Genomic DNA, 21,308 nt, shown 5'->3' with positions numbered 1-21,308 from the left:
CTCACACTTTTTAAAACCCTGTTGCCTACTTCCAATGGTACAGTTCTGGTTGTGTGTAAGAAAGAGGAGAGTTGCAGCAAACTATTCACCAGGGAGTCAACACTGATGAATAAAAATCAAGTACAATCTTGAATAGTACTAATGTGGGGCTGGAAAGATACACCCAGACCATCATTGAGGGAGTAAATAGTCTGTTATTTTCTACGTAGAATGGGGCGGTATAGCTCGGTTGGTAGAGTGACCGTGCCAGCAACTTGAGGGTTCCGGGTTTGATCCCCGCTTCTGCCAACCTAGTCACTGCCGTTGTGTCCTTGGGCAAGACACTTTACCCACCTGCTCCCAGTGCCACCTACACTGGTTTAAATGTAACTTAGATATTGGGTTTCACAATGTAAAGTGCTTTGAGTCACTAGAGAAAAGCGCTATATAAATATAATTCACTTCACTTCACTTTATATGAATCACCTCAGTTTAATCAAGTTGTGTCAACCGCGATAATGCACGGCCTTATTTTCAAAGTTGAGCTAGTTTTCAATAGCAATGAACGAATTTAAGAAAAATTATGTCTGAGGTGAAATAGATAATGGACTTTGAACGGAACTCTGAGGGACACCAGTAGTGATGGGACACGAGTACAAGTGGAAAGTGAGAGATGATTTATATCATTATTGAAGGACAATGTTATAAAATGGTGTCAACTAGATGGGAGTAGGTATATAAACCACATTGTAGTTGTTCATAAAAGGTTATTGACTGCTTTTCCAATGGTTTTTGAAATAAAATAGGAAAGATGTTGAAATTGTTGACATCCTAAAACCAGGTTTGTTGGGGGGACGAAAAGGAACTTAATGAAAAGTGATGGAAGTTGGTAGGAAATAGAGCATTGAACACTTCACTGTTCATGAAAGTCCACCTTCAAGGTTCCACACACACCGCCAACATTTGGGAACCAGAATTGGGTGATTGAAAAAAGGAAAGTGTGCCTCACAATGCGAAGGTCCTGGGTTTAATCTTTGGCTCGGGGTCTTTCTGTGTGGAGTTTGCATGTCCTCCCCGTGACTGCGTTGGTTCCCTCCGGGTACTCCGGCTTCCTCCCACCTCCAAAGACATGCACCTGGGGATAGGTTGATTGGCAACACTAAATTGGCCCTAGTGTGTCAATGTGAGTGTGAATGTTGTCTGTGGGGCAACTTTCTGTATTCTGTAGTCCTGCACACAAAAGGCCAGCGACATCAAGCCCTGGCGAGACTCCAGGATGAAGCCAGAATGCGCTGGAAAACCAAACCCAAATCCTGGAAAACCATGAGCGCCTGCCCGGACGTCCAAAGCTCACAAGGATGTGTGGAATCCGAAGCGTCACTAGGTTTTAAAGACAGGAACTAGATGCACTAATAAACATACAATAATTATAATAAAATGGTGTATAATTATTATCCACTGATGACTCCTACATGAATCAGTTCATCACACAATGAAGTAAAGGGAAGCTTGACAATCATATTTAAATGAATTATGACAGGTTGTGTGATTATTATTACTCACATTCTGTCTGCAAAAATATATATATATATATGATACTAAACTCATTTGGCTCTGCGATGAGGTGGCGACTTGTCCAGGGTGTATCCCGCCTTCCGCCCGATTGTAGCTGAGATAGGCTCCAGCGCCCCCATAGGGAATGAGCGGTAGAAAATGGATAGATGGATGGACTAAACTTTGGAGGTTTAGTAACTGGTTTACAATCTCATAATCGCGGTATGTTAATACCATCTTCTAATAAATCAAAAAACTTTAGGTTTTTACATCTTGTATTTTCAGGAGTCTAATAATAAATACAGTTTACGAGCTTAATTTGCGCTGTTACGGAGCTCTTAACCCAAAACAGCACAATTTTAACAGTAAGATGCCTTTTGTAATAAAAACCAACTTAGATAAGAAATATTAAATAAAAACAATCTAGGAATGTATTACCAACTACAATATTTTTATGAGCTAATGTAATAATACTGTAAAAAATTAAGTAGAGATTGGACTTCTACGGTGTATTCTTCCAGCTGCTTCTCCATCAACACACCATCAGCAGCTTTTCCATACTTTCATGGATAAATGTCTACTGTTTAGATATTATTTTAACATTCTTACATTAGCTACACACTGTTGTCATGTTTGTGATGATTTATCTCCATAATTCAGTGAATATCATCCACTTATTCTACTCAGCACTGTCCTTCACACTCACTTCCCTCCTTCCCATGGTTGGAAAACAAATTAAGTAATGTCTATATCTTGCTATAAGCTAATGCTAGCGAGTGAGACCAGATCGGATCTTTCGAAGTTCACTTTTTCAGGGCTGATATTTTTTACTCCCAACCATGCGGTGGGGATGTTGTGGATCTGTGGAGGGAATACTTCAAAAACCGTGGGATTGATGAGGTTTCACAATCCTAATGAGAGACAAGAAAACGAAAGTAAGTATGTTTGTTTTTGCATTCTAATTTGTAAAATGAGAATGGCAATGAATTTTTGTTTCATCTGACCACAGAACCTTTCTCCAGAAGGTCTTATCTTTGTCCATGTGATGTCAGATGAAACAAAAATAGAGCTGTTTGGCCACAATACCCAGCAATATGTTTGGAGGGGAAAAGGTGAGGCCTTTAATCCCAGGAACACCACGCCCACCGTCAAGCATGGTGGTGGTAGTATTATGCTCTGGGCCTATTTTGCTGCCAATGGAACTGGTGCTTTAAATGGGACAATGAAAAAGGAGGATTACCTCCAAACTCTTCAGGACAACCTAAAATCATCAGCCCGGAGGTTGGGTCTTGGGCGCAGTTGGGTGTTCCAACAGGACAATGACCCCAAACACATGTCAAAAGTGGTAAAGGAATGGCTAAATCAGGCTAGAATTAAGGTTTTAGAATGGCCTTCCCAAATTCCTGACTTAAACGTGTGGACAATGCTGAAGAAACAAGTCTATGTCAGAAAACCAACAAATTTAGCTGAACTGCACCAATTTTGTCAGGAGGAGTGATCAAAAATTCAACCAGAAGCTTGCCAGAAGCTTGTGGATGGCTACCAAAAGCACCTTATTGCAGTGAAACTTGCCAAGGGACATGTAACCAAATATTAACATTGCTGTATGTATACTTTTGACCCAGCAGATTTGCTCACATTTTCAGTAGACCCATAATAAATTCATAAAAGAACCAAACGTCATGAATGTTTTTTGTGACCAACAAGTATGTGCTCCAATCACTCTATCACAAAAAAATAAGAGTTGTAGAAATGATTGGAAACTCAAGACAGCCATGACATTATGTTCTTTACAAGTGTATGTAAACTTTTGATCGCGACTGTATAAACTTACAGTGTGTATATAAAACCTTGTTGGAGGTTATTATGAAAGTGCCTGTTACTACAGTACATACAGTATATACTTACAGTGTGTTTATAAAACCTTAATGGAGGTTATTATGAATGTGCCTGTTACTACAGTACATACTGTATATACTGACAGTGTGTATATAAAACATTGTTGGAGGTTATTTCATGGCGCACCTCGGGACACGTCCACGGCCGCTCTTCTCCTGCATGCGTCACTCCATTGGCAGCAGGCAGCTGCAAGCAATCAGCACTCAGCGCACCTGTGGTTGCAGACCTGCGTTCCGGGCCAGAACGTAACCATCCGTTCGTGTCCCGTAAGCCGACTAACCCTGCTTTATACGCACTATTTGCTCTCTGTGTTTTTCTTCCCCGTGTTATTGATTGTCTCGTGTCCTCCTTGTCGATCCTACTGTAGACCTCCGTTCCTGTGTTGACATGCTGTGTGTCTCATCATTCCTTGTTCCCCGTGCTTCCCGGACTGCCTCTTGGATCTCAATCCCCCGCTTGGACATGGACCTCCTACGACCCCGCTATAGCCCCCCGCCCCCGACTTCCTGCTCGCCTCACGGACATTCGAGCCTGCCTTTCCCCTCCGGGACTTCCGCTTCCAGTAACACACAACAGCTAATCTCCACACATAGTCTCACACACACACACGCACTTTTGGATTTTGTCACACTTCATTCTGTAGTTTATATTATTATTGTTTCATTATTATATATATATATATATATATATATATATATATATATATATATATATATATATATATATATATATATATAATAAATCATTGAGCTTAAATACGCCCTCTTGTGGTCTGTGCCGTCTACTCCCCCCGTAAAAATAACAGGTTGTCATGAATGTGCCTGTTACTACAGTACATATATACTTACTGTGTGTATATAAAAACCTTGTTGAAGGTTATTATGAATGTGCCTGTTACAACAGTACATATATACTTACAGTGTGTATGTAAAACCTTGATGGAGGTTTTTGGATGTTTTTTTTAGAGCGCTTTATAGGCGGAATACATGGAATCCCTATTACCTGCATTGTTAGCTGTAACTTGCTAGCGTTTCTTTATGATTTAGAGTACATCAAAAAGAGAAAGACAAATGTGTTTTTGTCTCAGATACTGTTAATCCGGATTGTGAAAATTAAAATTAAAACAAAGCGAGGAAACAATTTAACATACAAATTGTATGCTCTTCCACACTATTTTGTGCAAGTTTCAACATGGTCAGCAAAGGTTGATGACTTGTACCTAATTGCCACTTTATTCCCTGACATGTCGTGCTAATACCACATGACTCTACTGTAAATAGATGCTTTGTACTCAGTACAGTTAGTCCATGTTGGCTCTCTACACGTGTTTTGCGATGAGAGGCCTGCTTTCTCCCCGCACTGGTCTTGTACGCCGTGCAGAGACAGGCTGTAATCAAGGCCATGTAATTAAAGAGGCACTGCAGATTTGAGACTCGCCCCACTATGGACCGAAATACCGCCAAACTTGGACCCCGTCCGGAAAATGCAACGTCGTCAAATGTGAGTTGAAGCGTTTTTCATTGATTAGTTCGTTTAATGTGCACACTTTCTGCAAACGTTCTGTTTGAGGTTGTCCGTTAAAGTCTTTCCCACATTTTGTTTGCGAACTGAAAAAGTAGAGGGTAGGAACATGTGGAGAAGAAGGAGAGAAAGAGGGAGGGGAAGCTGAAGCACGGAGGGATGGACATCACTTTGCAAAAAATCCTTCAGTATAACAGGAATGCTGGGAAACTCTCCTCCTCTCTTCTATTCGTCCGTTTTGCCCTCTTTGTCCTCCACTCCCTGAGGTCCTGCTCGCCAATTAAACAAGAATAACTTGTGAGTACACACTTACTACTTTGACTCTTATTTAGCTTGTGTGCATTGTTTCCTATCATGTGACCTTACTTGAACTAATAATACCACTATTTTTACTATCAGGTAGTAGACATTTGCAGTATTGTCAAAAATGTCTTATGAATTAACTCATAAGTAATGTGTATGATACGCTGTACAATTACGATGAGTTTATGTAACTCATCGTATGCACAAGAGTATGTAGAGATGAGAGGGTTTTTTTTGTCTTTACTTATTTTTTTTCCATTTAACATTCACTTTAATTATTGTTTTTTTTTTAAAAAGATGCAATGTTAAATAACAAAATATTATATAATTTTGACAAACCACTGCAAATAAATAATAAATAAGTACATCAACAAATAAAGAAAGTAAAAAGCAAGTAAAAAATACACCTATTTCTATACAAGATATGATATGACAGGCTATAGTTGTAAAATTTGACGATATTTTGTCATCAAATTCCTATTTTGGAGCAACTTCTAAAGAAGGGGTGTCCAAACTTTTTCAACCGAAGGCCGCATATGGAAAAATAAAAATAAATCGCTTTGTTACCTTTTGTACACTAAAGATGATAAAGCCAATTCAATGTACATCAGAATATGCTAAGCTCGTTAAAAAAACAAAAACTTTATATTTTGTGTTATAAGAGAAAAAGCAAATAGTTGTCAGTGTTATGTCTAAAACACCTCATTCATAAGGAAGTCATTAAATATTCAGAACACGTCGAGGGCCAATAAAAAAAACTAGCTGAAATCTAGCTAAATAACCCCTGGATCGCATTTTCGGACTACTTAAAGTATGTAAGTCTATTTGTATAGAATGTAAAAAAAAATGGATTCACATGGGACAGTGGTGTCAAACTGGTTTTCATTGAAGGCCACATCGCAGTTTTGTCTGCCCTCAGAGGGCCGCTTGTAAATACATGATTTTTTTTTTAAAGTAAGGATTCGGCTCATTATATTGCATTATTGCCAAAGCATTTGCTTTTTTTTACGTTCGCTTAAAAAACACAAAATACATTTTAGTGTAAAAAAAAATTGCTCAGTTGCCAGAAGTTGCAGTGGTTTGGAAATGGAATGGAAAAACAGTACCACTGTTGTTTTTACAGTAAAATCCAGAGTTGTTGATTTTGTAGTGTATTACTGTAAACACAAACAGTACCAAAGTTGTTTTTTTTAGTAAAAAAAAACAAAACTGGAATTTGACCGTAAAGTCGATTGTCATTTTTACAATGCACAATTGCTTTGAAATCATAAGTCATGCTGATATTCAAGTATTTATATTTAACAAATATATATATGATAACATTTTGTTTCATTATTAGATATTGAATTGTAAAAGATATGTATATAAAGATAAGCATGCAGTTCATGTATCTTTTGAATATCAAAATGAAAAGAACAAATACATTTAGTAAGAAAATATTTATTAAAGCATATGATTACCATTTCGCAGGCCATATAAAATGATGTGGCGGGCCAGGTCTGGCTCCCGGGCCTTGAGTTCGACACCTGTGACATAGGAATTGCGATTCTTAATTATCTTATCCTAAATCGATTAATTACTATTAAAAAATATATATTTTATAAGAATACATAAAAAAACAACATTTTTTAGGCCTTCTCCAGTCTTACTTGCTGCGAGTACATGACATATGTCAGCAACCAAAAGGAGGCGCTGTAACCTGTTTTGAAAATGTTTAATTGTGAAGTGAAGTGAATTATATTTATATAGCGCTTTTTCTCTAGTGACTCAAAGCGCTTTAAATAGTGAAACCCAATATCTAAGTTACATTTAAACCAGTGTGGGTGGCACTGGGAGCAGGTGGGTAAAGTGTCTTGCCCAAGGACACAACGGCAGTGACTAGGATGGCGGAAGCGGGGATCGAACCTGCAACCCTCAAGTTGCTGACACGGCCACTCTACCAACCGAGCTACAAATTGTAATTATTACACCAAATAATAGAATCGGTTCAAATCGTGATGAATCGATTGTAAATGGAATTGTCACCCCAAGAATGGGAATTGAATCCAGTTGTCCACAGAACATGCTGTAATATCTAATACAGAGGTTCTCAAACTTTATTCACCAAGTAGCACCTCAGAACACACTTGTCTCTCCGAGTACCACCATTAGGACCAACGTTAAAATACAGTAGCGTAGTGGGCCTAAGTCAGGGGTGTCAAACTCATTTTAGATCAGGGCATACTTGCCAACCTTGAGACCTCCAAATTCGGGAGATTTGGGGTGGGTGGGTTAAGGGGTTAAGGGGGAGGAGTATATTTATAGCTAGAATTCACTTAAATTCAAGTATTTCTTATATATATATATATATATATATATATATATATATATGTATATATATAGATAAGTAAAATAAATACTTGACTTTCAGTGAATTTTAGCTATATATAAATATGTATTTTATTATATATATATATATATATATATATATATATATATATATATATATATATATATATATATATATATATATGTATATATATATATATATATATATATACATATAAATAAAATAAATACTTGAATTTCAGTGTTCATTTATTTACACATATACACACACATAACACTCCTCTCTACTTATTGTTGTATTTGAAAGTGCAATGCTTTGCAGCCAGTAGCACAGCCTTTGAAGGAGCATAGGTATGGGCAGTGTAATATTCTGGGTTGGAGTCAATAACCAGGCGAGGTGACGAAGTTACGTCTCTTTACTTCATACTTCAGAACCGACTCCCACACTTGCCGTCAGGGTGTGCAATACAACGTAAACCGTTACTTTTTGGTTGGCCAACGGTTTACGTTGTATTGCGCACCCCGACGGCAAGTGTGGGAGTCGGTTCTGAAGTATGAAGTGAAGAGCGGACGTGACGACAGGCTGTCCTCACTCAGGTCCGCACGGACCTGGAGGGGGCGTGCCTTAAGTCCGGCTGAAAATCGGGAGAAATTCGGGAGAATGGTTGTCCCGGGAGATTTTCGGGAGAGGCACTGAAATTCGGGAGTCTCCCGGAAAATTCGGGAGGGTTGGCAAGTATGGATCGGGGGCCACATGGAGAAAAATCTACTCCCAAGTGTGCCGGACTGGTAAAATCACGGTACGATAACTTGAAAATAAAGACAACTTTAGATTGTCTTCTTTGTTTAAAAATAGAACAAGCACATTCTGAAATTGTACAAATCATAATGTTGTTTTTTTTTTTTTACACGTACGTGTTGCAGTTGATAGTATTCTATCTTTATTTGTCGTTATTTATATTTTATGAATAAATTATGTGACAATGTTCATCAGTCAACTCATTGGTGTTCATTTTCAATCCATCAAGATAAAAAAAATAATACCAAAATCAAATTACAGGATGGTATTTCAGTCAATCAATCAATCAATGAATGTTTATTTATATAGCCCTAAATCACAAGTGTCTCAAAGGGCTGCACACGCCACAACGACATCCTCGGTACAGAGCCCACACAAGGGCAAGGAAAAACTCACCCCAGTGGGACGTCGATGTGAATGACAATGAGAAACCTTGGAGAGGACCGCATATGTGGGTAACTTCCCCCCCCCTCTAGGGGAGACCGAATGCAATGGATGTCGAGTGGGTCTGACATTTACGTAGTTTGTTCATTTTCCTCGACTGGTGCACTAACATCATGTGGTTTATTTTATTTTTGTACATATGTAGCATCATCTACAAAGATACAAAGAATTGCTATTGCGACATCCAGTGGACACATTTAGAACAACAGTTTCTTTCATTCAAAAATGTTGGCTCATTTTTATACTTAGCAAACTCATCCCGCAGGCCGGATAAAACCTGTTCGCGGGTCTGATCCGGCCCGCAGGCCTTACGTTTGACACCCCTGGTCTAGACTACCTACGAGGGAGAAAGTTATGCACATGGTTCACTTTTATATTCCATTGCCCATACGTGTGGTGCATTCAAGGATCCTCAATTAAAGTTAGAAACTTTGATATATGATTATTTACATTTATAGTTCGGCCACTTTATATTAAACTTGTAGGTACTTTTTTTGTAAAAAAATAAAAAACAAACCAAATATATAAAATATCACTATTGCGACATCTAGTGGACACATTTAGAACAGCAGTTTCTTTCATTCAAAAATGTTGGCTCATTTTTATACTTAGCAAACTTATCCCGCGGGCCTGGATAAAACCTGTTCGCGGGCCTGATCCGGCCCGCAGGCCTTACGTTTGACACCCTTGGCCTAAGTAATCATTAAAAACAAGGCAGAGGTTTTATTTAACAGCTATATTTAATATTGTTGGCCACTGTAACATTATGCACACTTTGAACAGTAACACTGTGTTTGAATATTTGGATAATAGGGATCTAGTGTGTATAGTATGACCCATTAAATAACTGAATGGTCCTTTGATTTGGCCCAATTATATCTAAAGATACTGTTTATTAATCGCACGACTCTAGTCGCTGTATGTCTTTGACTGCACAATGTAGTGAATGTAATGACGTGTGTGATTATAGGGGAGTGACCACACATGTACACTGCACTGTGTCAATAAAACTTTTATTTTAGCCTTTTTAAGTTCATTTTCTCCTGTACTTTAAAATGAAGTTTGAAAAAGATAGTTTATTTAGTTAATATTACTTTTTTTTTTTAGAAAAAAAAGTCAACATATTTGTGTGTGTGCAGCAGCCCACAGCAGCTGGTGGCCGTGGTGTAAATATAGAGTCCACAGCCACTGGTGTCCCACGCCTCTGCGCACAAGCTGGACTTCCTGCTGGCTTTGGTGTGGCTGGAAGGGTGGCTTCTCCCTGCTCTCCAAATTATAAGGCCTGCAGCACTGTCTCCACCCCAAATAAGTAATGGCTGTGCTGCCTTGCTAAAATAGATCTGCTGTTGCAAGACGGGAGATGGAAGGGGGGGGGAGGAAAAAAAAAACCTGAATCAAGGTGCAAACTTGTAGTTAAGTTTTTTTTTAGGTTGAGGACCCACCAAGACGTCACTAAAAATGTTTGGAGCTGATTTGAAATATGATATTATGTCCGTGAAGGTTCATTCCTGGCCCTGGAAGACAAGCCCAAGGACACGCTGGCAGAAGTGTTGTTCTGTTACAATGTCAACATTTCACTCTTCCAGGCTGTTATGTCCTTCTGGGACAAGGCTTTGCATTCCTCTCACTATCTTTTGGTACACAATTGTTCTTTCTGGGATCGCTTTATTTCTACGACAGCATTATTTTAACATGTAAGGTGCCTTTTATAAGGAAAAACTAACTTTTAGGTAAGAAATACTGTACGGAAGCAAAACAATAAAACATACTACTAACAACTACAGGTGTTTTATGGAGTAACGTAATTAATAATGTACTATGTACTTCCAGTACATAGTACATAGACTTCCAGTATGTTTATTTTCTGCTGGATCTACGTTGCTGCAGCTGTTACATATACTGTAATAATGTACATGGTAATTGGGATTTGTTATATATTGTATATATTATATGAAAATATAATATTATATAATGATATAATATCAGTATATATTATATACTGTATATATAATAAGTAAATATTACATATATGTTATATTTTATATTGCTACTATGGTACATGTTTAGTCTACTTTATACCTGCATTATCCTTTCCATCCTTACACTTTCCATCCTTTGTAACTGAGCTACTGTGTGGAACAATTTCCCTTGTGGCTCAATATAGTTTGTCTAAGTCTAAGTCTAAGTCTATATGGAGCGTGGACTCCTTGAATTGCTTCTCAGTCAAACACACCATCAGCACCTTTTCCATATTTTCATGGATAAATGTCGTCCGATTGGATATTATTTTACTATTCTCGATTGGCGTTGGACTCATTCTGCTTCGGTATGGTGAAGACTAGCCGTGATACGCTCAAATTGCTACGCTCAAAAGTCATGTTTTTGATGATTTTGTTCTTTAATTCAATGAATATCATCCACTTCTTCTTCTCAGGACTGTTTTTCACACTCACTTTCTTCCTTCCCATGGTTGGAAAACTATCTCTAGCTATACACTAATGCGAGCATAGATGTTGTGGTCGATCTTACAGGGTTCACTGTAACATTTGCTAGGTCAGAGGTGTCAAAGTTGTTTTCACTGAGGGCCACATCGCAGTTATATTTGGCCCCAGCGGGCCGCTTCTAACAGTGATTACTATTATCACACAATTTTTTAAATGCATTTAATTAGTAGATTTTTTTTAAACTAAAATGTAAAAAAAATATGGTAAGTTGCAATAATTTCACCTCAAAATGTAGTGTACGTACATTACTGTAAATGGAAAAACAATACTGCTGTTTTTATGGTTAAAAAAGGCAGCTTAGTTGCCAGAATTTTACTGTAAAATGTACATTAGTTTTTTTTAACTGTAAATTAAAAAAAACTGCAATTTTACAGTAACATTTTGGCACCTGAGCTGCCAGTTTTTTTGTGTGTTTTTTTTTAACGCAAATCAACCACTGTAGATTTTTCAATGTATTCCTAATTTCAATTATATTTCCATATAAATGTCAAAACGGCACCACAGTTTATTACAGTAAAATAAGTACTGTTTTTTCATTTAGAGAAAAATGCTGTCAATTTTACCATGAAATCTATTGCTATTTTTGAAATCATTATTATTAGTATTTATTTCTATTTAAAAAATGGTTTGAATGTTTGATAATATATTTTTGCATAATTAGACAATATTTAAGTTAACATAATTTGCGATTACATGGAGTACATATATTTTTTTTCTCCCAAAATAGAAAGGAAGAATACATTTAGTAAGAAAAATTACAGTACTTCATTGATACATATTATTTCCAGGCTTTCGAGGGCCAAATAAAATTAAGTGGTGGGCCACATCTGGCCCCCGGGCCTTGAGTTTGACACCTATGTGCTAGGCCAACTAATGGCGGGGATACTTGTAATTCAAATTCTTGCAACTCAAAGCACAACATTTAGCCTCTAAACACTCTCAAGTTAAGGCACTCTTAAGTTGAGTTACCATTGCTAAATAAGCAATGGAAATCTTAAATAGGTGTGATGACTTGCAACCAGGCCGACAGGGTGGGTAAATTCCCAGGGGTGTCCAAAGTGTGGCCCGGGAGCCATTTGGGGCCTTCAGTTAGTTTGGAAATAAAACAAAACAAAGAAAAAATAGAGCAAAAAGGCACAATGTAAAAAGAAAAAACTGAAGTGTCGACAATAATAAATAATAACCCAAAGTTTTGTCTTTAATTGTTTGGATAATAGTTTATTTTAGCCTTTTTACAAATCAAAAACGATATATACAATTATCAAAGTGATCCCTATTGATTATTTTTTTACCCTTGCTTTAGCCACTAGCCAAGTGGGGGGGCCCCGTTTTGCGTGAATAAACGCATATAAAATGTCAATGAATGAATGAGAGGGCGCTTCATATGAAATTTAACCATAAACATATACCTAGCCCCGTCCTGCTCTGTCACTGATAAGAAACATAATGGCAAATTTCCCCAGATTTTAAAATTTTTCCAGTGGCAAGCAGCTTTAGTATTGGATTAATAAATAGTTGTACTGTGGTTGAATCCCCCTGATTAAAGTATCTGGTAAAATGCAAACGTATGTTTTATTTATGTTAAAATAGTTATTTTACACACCAAAAATATTCATTGAACATTTTGTTACCCTTGAATTTGTGTTAGTACAAAACTATACAATGAAAACTTTAACCTTACCCCTAACCTCAGTAATAGATCGAAATCATTTGAGGTGCTTACTATGAGGTCTGTCGCACCGCTGCATCTTTACCTGGCTGTTATCTACCGCTCCCCTGGGCCCTATTCGGACTTTATCAGTGAATTTTCAGAGTTTGTTGCTGATCTAGTGATGCACGCAAATAATATAATTATTATGGGGGATTTTAATATCCATATGAATACCCCATCACACCCGTAGTGCGTGGCGCTCCAGACTATAATTGAAAAAAGTGTGAACAAATTTTGTGTGTGTGTGTGTGGGGGGGGGGGGGTCAAAATGTTATTTTGCTTTGAGCAACAATGATCAAAGGCTGTGTATCATATATAGTGTTGCTTATATGGGGAAAGTAAAAAATAAAAATAAAAATAAATAAAAAAAGTTTATTTTTCTAAAATATTTCTTATCTTCGGTCTAAGACAGGGGTCCCCAAACTACAAAGGACGTCCCAAGTTTAAGTAATTGTTGATGTAGTTGCCCATATACGCTGGACGGATTTACATTACAAAACAAAAGTGTGGTATACTTCTCTTGTTGCCTTATTTGTATTTGACTTTATTAAATGTTTGGAAAAAATAAGACAGAGGGAACATTGTGGGGACAAGACAAAAAAAGAAGAAAAAAAATATATATATACTGTACGTATATACGTTAGGTCAGGAAAAAATACAGGCTATTTCATCCCTACAAGCGTGTTTCGCAGGTTTCCCTGTTCTACGTATATATGTATGTATACATACAGTATACTGTATATACATAATGTGTGTGTGTGTATATATATATATATATATATATATATATATATACACACACACATATATATATATATATATATATATATATATATATATATATATATATATATATATATATATATATATATATATATATATATATATATATATATATATATATATATATATATATATATATCTCTCTATACATACATATGAATGTATATGTGTATGTATATATGTCTGCAATGAGGTGGCAGTTTGTCCAGGGTGTACCCCGTCTTCCGCCCTATTGTAGCTGAGATAGGCTCCAGCGAGCCCCCGCGACCCCAAAAGGGACAAGCGGTAGAAAATGGATGGATGGATGTATATATGTATATGTATATATATACATATATATATATATATATATATATATATATATATATATATATATATATATATATATATATATATATATATATACATATATATATATATATATATATATATATATATATATATATATATATATATATATATATATATATATATATATAGGCTTCACGGTGGCAGAGGGGTTAGTGCATCTGCCTCACAATACGAAGGTCCTGAGTAGTCTTGGGTTCAATCCAGGGCTCGGGATCTTTCTGTGTGGAGTTTGCATGTCCTCCCCGTGACTGCGTGGGTTCCCTCCGGGTACTCCGGCTTCCTCCCACTTCCAAAGACATGCACCTGGGGATAGGTTGATTGGCAACACTAAATTGGCCCTAGTGTGTGGATGTGAGTGTGAATGTTGTCTGTCTATCTGTGTTGGCCCTGCGATGAGGTGGCGACTTGTCCAGGGTGTACCCCGCCTTCCGCCCGATTGTAGCTGAGATAGGCTCCAGCGCCCCCCGCGACCCCAAAGGGAATAAGCGGTAGAAAATGGATGGATGGATGGATATATATATATATATATATATATATATATATATATATATATACACATACATACAGTACAGGCCAAAAGTTTGGACACACCTTCTCATTCAATACGTTTTCTTTATTTTCATGACTATTTACATTGTAGATTGTCACTGAAGGCATCAAAACTATGAATGAACACATGTGGAGTTATGTACTTAACAAAAAAAGGTGAAATAACTGAAAACATGTTTTATATTCTAGTTTCTTCAAAATAGCCACCCTTTGCTCTGATTACTGCTTTGCACACTCTTGACATTCTCTCGATGAGCTTTAAGAGGTAGTCCCCTGAAATGGTTTTCATTTCACAGGTGTGCCTTATCAGGGTTGATTAGTGGAATTTCTTGCTATATCAAAGGGGTTGGGACCATCAGTTGTGTTGTGTGTCCAAACTTTTGGCCTGTACTAATTTTATATATATATATATATATATATATATATATATATATATATATATATATATATATATATATATATATATATATATATATATATATATATATTTAAAGGAACTAATACAGCTGGACTATTGTGAGAAAATTCAAATGAGTGAGAGTTGCTGAATAGACTGAGCACATCCATTTGTGTAACCTCTTCTAGACTAAACAAAAAGGATCCCAGTCTTGAACATTTGAAAACTTTCAAGTTAATCAGACTTGTGAGGTGACAGGTGTGGCTTGTTAAATGTTCTTCTTTCTTGATCAGTGAGGCTCAAGAACAAGAACTAAAAACTCCAAAGTGAGCATAGGGACAAACATTTTTGAGTGAGTTTTGGGCTGAGGCGCTTGGCATAAAGGTTTCTATAACTGCAGGGTAATAAATAACAGAGCCCACGTCTGCGGAAATTCTATGGTCCACATGATATTTTTGTAGGGCGTTTAGAGCTGGGCTGGTAGGAGGATTTTCAAGTAAATATAATTTTGTGACTGGTATGACTTTCTTAATACCAGTAACTTTTTGTAACTTAGTGATAGCCAGAGATCTTTAGGGACTTTGAGACTGTGCACTAAAAGGTAGGTTAATTGCGCTAAATAGCACAGTACATCAGTACATCAAAGTAGAATAAGCAAACACCTGCAGAGCATGACGACCATGTAACACATATAGCCTATACACCCACACACACAGATATACATACAGGCCAAAAGTTTGGACACACCTTCTCATTCAATGCGTTTTCTTTACTTTCATGACTATTTACATTGTAGATTGTCACTGAAGGCATCAAAACTATGACACCTGTGAAGTGAAAACCATTTCAGGTGACTACCTCTTGAAGCTCATCGAGAGAATGCCAAGAGTGTGCAAAGCAGTAATCAGAGCAAAGGGTGGCTATTTTGAAGAAACTAGAATATAAAACATGTTTTTTCAGTTTTTTCACCTTTTTTTGTTAAGTACATAACTCCACATGTGTTCATTCATAGTTGTGATGCCTTCAATGACAATCTACAATGTAAATAGTCATGAAAATAAAGAAAACCCTTTGAATGAGAAGGTGTGTCCAAACTTTTGGCCTGTACTGTAAGTGTGTTTATATATATTTATTAGTAATTCATATAGTTGGATATTAAGATATGTGAAAGTTCCTTGTTTAATTCTCCTCCTTAAAGTTTTGTAATCAATCACAAATATCAAGGAGCTTTAATGCGCCAAACATGAATACGTGTGGAGAGAGTGTTTTGCATTTTCCCATCATGCAAAAATGCAGGGGGATTTAAATGGCTGTAATTTTGAATTGAATTACGTTTTTAATAATATCCACAAAGTTGTGTGAACAGGTTGTGTTATGTGTGAGCATGTGTGTTGACTTGTTGTTTATTAGCACCATAAGTGGGAAAGGTTGTTTGGATTGGGTCATATATAAAAATGCTTTGCTGTGCCCTTTTAAGTGAAATGTATGGTCATTAAACTGAAGTACTCATGATGTCCACATGATGGCGGCCAGTGTTGGGTTAGTTACTGAAAACCAGTAACTAGTTACAGTTACTAGTTACTTTTTTCAAAAGTAACTCAGTTACTAACTCAGTTACTTACACCAAAAAGAAATGTGTAACTATTTAGTTACTTTTTTTTTTTTCTTTCTTTTTTTTTTTTAAAGCTCCCATTAATGCCCTTTTAGCCTTCATGTCAGTACTGTCATTGCACTGGAGAATAATACAATGTGTTGATCAACTTGACATGCATTTGCATCACTGAACTCTGCTAAGCAATGTGGTCTACATACAACACACAAAGACAAAGATATGTTTCAAAGGGCCAATTTATTTCAGGCCAGAACAAATTGACAAAACTATTTTAAATAGCTGCAACATAACATACATAAGTAACAAACAGCATAATAACAACATAGCTGTAAACCTGGCTTCACCTAAGGAAGGCACACGTGACAAATTTACTCAAAAGCTGACAGTGCGGCTTATAACCCGGTGCGCTTTATATATGGATAAATATTAAGATTAATTTTCATAAAGTTTCGGTCTCGTAACTACGGTAAACAGCCGCCATCTTTTTTCCCGGTAGAACAGGAAGCGCTTCTTCTTCTACGCAAGCAACCGCCAAGGTAAGCACCCGCCCCCATAGAACAGGAAGCGCTTCTTCTTCTACTGTAAGCAACCACCCGCCCGCGTAGAAGAAGAAAAAGCGCGCGGATATCACCGTACGTTTCATTTCCTTTGTGTGTTTACATCTGTAAAGACCACAAAATGGCTCCTACTAAGCGACCGGGATCCGGTTCATGAAAAGACGCAATCTCTCCATCCGCACACGGATTACTATTTCACAGCAACTGATATTCCCGTGAACCGCACTGTGGATACAACGGGAGCACGTACGGTGAATATTCGCACCACAGGGAATGAGAAGTCATCCTTCACTGTGGTTCTAGCTTGCCATGCTAATGGCCAGAAACTTCCACCCATGGTGATATTCAAAAGGAAGACCTTGCCAAAAGAGACCTTTCCAGCCGGCGTCATCATAAAAGCTAACTCGAAGGGATGGATGAAGAAAAGATGAGCGAGTGGTTAAGGTAAGTTTAAGTTTACGCGAAGAGGCCGGGTGGCTTTTTTCACGCAGCTTCGTCCATGTTGATATACGATTCCATGCGCGCCCACATCACGCTGGTTTTAATATATTATTAAAGTTTGACTGACCTATTTGACTGTTTTTTTGACATTCCTTTAGCGCAGTTAGATGCGGCTTACAACACGGGGCGGCTTATAGGTGGACAAAGTTTTGAAATATGCCGTTCATTGAAGGCGCGGCTTATAACCCAGGGCGCCTTATGGTGCGGAAAATACGGTACGTATATATATATATATATATATATATACATATATATATATATATATATATATATATATATATATATATATATATATATATATATATATATATATATATATATATATATGTATGTATATATATAGCTAGAATTCACTGAACGTCAAGTGCTTATACAACACAATTGTGTTGTGTGTGTGTATGTATATATATATATATATATATATATATATATATATATATATATATATATATATATATATATATATATATATATATATATATATGAAATACTTGACTTGGTGAATTCTAGCTGTAAATATACTCCTCCCCTTTTAGCCATGCCCCCTCCCACCCCGACCACGCCCACCCCTCCCCCCACCTCCCGAAATCGGAGGTCTCAAGGTTGGCAAGTATGCACTAATTGTAAGTGTATCTTGTGTTTTTTATGTTGATTTAATAAAAAAAAAAAACAAACAAAAAAAAAAAACCATACCGATAATAAAAAAAACATACATCCATTTTCTACCGCTTATTCCCTTCGGGGTCACGGGGGGCGCTGGAGCCTATCTCAGCTACAATTGGGCGGAAGGCAGAGTACACCCTGGACAAGTCGCCACCTCATCGCAGGGCCAACACAGATAGACAGACAACACCGATACCGATAATTTCCGATATTACATTTTTAAGCATTTATCGGCCATCTCTAATATATATATATATATATATATATATATATATATATATATATATATAGTCAAAGTTTCTGTGGTTTATCCGTTATACAGTGCTCAATACTGGGGTAGAGCGGAATATACGTTAGTTCAGGAAAAAACACAAGAGGCTATATCATCCCTACAAGACTGTAGATTTTAAAATCTGCGAAACAGGCTTGTAAGGAAGATATAGCCTCTTGTGTTTTTTCCTGAACTAACGTATATATATATATATATATATATATATATATATATATATATATATATATATATATATATATATATATATATATATATGTATATATATATATATATATATATATATATATATATATATATATATATATATATATATATATAGTCAAAGTTTCTGTGGTTTATCCGTTATACAGTGCTCAATACTGGGGTAGAGCGGAATATACGTTAGTTCAGGAAAAAACACAAGAGGCTATATCATCCCTACAAGACTGTAGATTTTAAAATCTGCGAAACAGGCTTGTAAGGAAGATATAGCCTCTTGTGTTTTTTCCTGAACTAACGTATATATATATATATATATATATATATATATATATATATATATATATATATATATATATATATATATATATATATATATATATGTATATATATATATATATATATATATATATATATATATATATATATATATATATATATATATATATATATATATATATATATATATATATTCCTCGCAAAAACACACTTTGCCGATGATGTCACGTTATCGATGGTAAAATGCATTTTTAGACAATATGATTTGCCTGAGCGGCTAGGAGACACCGAGAGTAATAAGAGCAGAAAATGGATTAGAAAGGACAGATTTTTAAAAATAATTTCCAAAAAATTATAATAATAATAATAGTTTTACTTTATTTTTTTTAAACTTGGGACTTCCCGCGGGCTGGATTTTGTGATGCTGGCGGGCCGTATCCGGCCCACGGCCCGTTGTTTGGGGACCCCTGGCTTAGAGGGTGTTCGACAAAGCATGGCGTCTTCTTGTTCGAAATGGCGTCGTTTCTAATCCTTCTACATTTTGATGACGTTGCAGGTTTCGCCGTGAAGATGACATCCCGCTTGGTTCTGCACGTGACCCTGCTGTCGCTGTGGTGCACCGTGGCCCAGTGTGCTCCCATGTTCTACAACATGTCCATGGACGGGAGCGGCGACGACGGGCTGGAGTTCCTCTTCCCCAAGTCCTTCTCCACCCGCGCTCCGGTGGAGGTCAGCGCCGCCCCCACCGAGGCGCCCTCCCTCACCAACACCATCACCACCACCATGATCCGCCTGAAGGACTTCGTCCTGAGCCGAGTGGTGGACTTCCTGCAGCAGAATCTCCTCATCATCGTCGTGGTCACCTCCCTCCTCATCGTCTTGGTCTTCATCATCTGCTGCGCCTCCGCCATGAGTCAGAAGCGCAAGCTGGAGGCCTACAAGCCCGCCTCTCCTCCTCCTCGGAAGAACGCGGCGGATAAAAGCGCCGGACGTAAGGGTTCCAACGAGTCCCAGGAGAGGCCGTACGCCGTGGACCACGTCAAACGGGTCCAGATACAAAGCAGGGCGTCGCCGAAGAACGAGCGCACGCCCTCCAAGGCTCTGGTGGGAGAGAAGGGAAGAGAGGGGAAGTCATCGCCCCGCCAGGAGGTGAGGAAGGTCAGGGAGGTGGAGGAGGTGGAGAAGCGGCGGGAGGAGCCCAAGCACAAAGAGCAGACGAGGTACAGGGAGGAGGTGCAGCACACCTCCAGTCAGCCTGCGTGCACCTGCCACCTGAAGAAAGCCCACCACTAGACCACCTTTCAAACACACCTCCAAGCCACAACATTAGGTACACTGAACTCCCTTTTCGTGCTTCCTGGTGACTCTGACCTTTTCTCAAAGTGGATTTATCCAACACGTTCAATATAAAGTGGCCAGAATATGAATTTAAATACGTTTTTCTAACTTTAATCAAGGGTCCTTGAATGCACCACAGTTATGGTCAATGAGATACAAAAATGAAACATAACTTTCCAGGTAGATTTATCGTATTTTTACATTTCTTCTATCGCCTCATCCTTGCTCCAAAATGTTGCTGCTGTGTGTGAACGCTCAAAGTTGATCTTTGGTGACGTCATGTCGTGTTTCTTCAAAGCTCGACACCTGAAGGGCCCGCCCATCCACCTCCACAGTAATCCCAACGTCGCTGCCCCATACACACACACTTGCTGTGTTTTCATCCACTAAAAACAATCTATTGCATGATTTCAGTGGATTTCATTTTTTTAAAACACATGTAAAAAAAACGCCTCCCTGGTGAGGTGTTTAGGGCATGTCCAGCTGGGAGTAGGCCTCAGGGCAGACCTGGGACTCGCTGGAGGGACTATGTCTCACAGCTGGCCCGGGAACGCCTCGGTGTCCCCCCTGTGGACCTGGAGGAGGTGGCCAGAGACAGGGAAGTCTGAGCATCTCTGCTTAGACTGCTGCACCCGCGACACGGACACGGTCAGGCGGCGGAAATGGATTAATGGATGGATGGATGGATGTAAAAACCTCACTTAGGTATTTTACTTTAACACATGGGATTAACATATCTAGAAAAT

General features: G+C 37.7%; 1 protein-coding gene across 1 annotated transcript; it reads left to right on the top strand.

The window, feature by feature from the left end:
• Window positions 1-5,137: 5,137 nt before the first annotated feature.
• On the top strand, window positions 5,138-21,308 carry tmem119a (transmembrane protein 119a). The gene is made up of 2 exons (XM_061985796.1): window positions 5,138-5,250; window positions 19,781-21,308. The coding sequence occupies exon 2, from the start codon at window positions 19,795-19,797 to the stop codon at window positions 20,515-20,517; it is 723 nt and encodes a 240-aa protein (XP_061841780.1). The 5' UTR covers window positions 5,138-5,250; window positions 19,781-19,794; the 3' UTR covers window positions 20,518-21,308.

The sequence above is a fragment of the Nerophis lumbriciformis genome, linkage group LG12 (genome assembly GCF_033978685.3).
Source record: "Nerophis lumbriciformis linkage group LG12, RoL_Nlum_v2.1, whole genome shotgun sequence".
Lineage (NCBI taxonomy): Eukaryota > Metazoa > Chordata > Actinopteri > Syngnathiformes > Syngnathidae > Nerophis > Nerophis lumbriciformis.
Note: the sequence above shows the minus strand (reverse complement) of the source record. Positions and strands in the feature narration are given on the sequence as shown.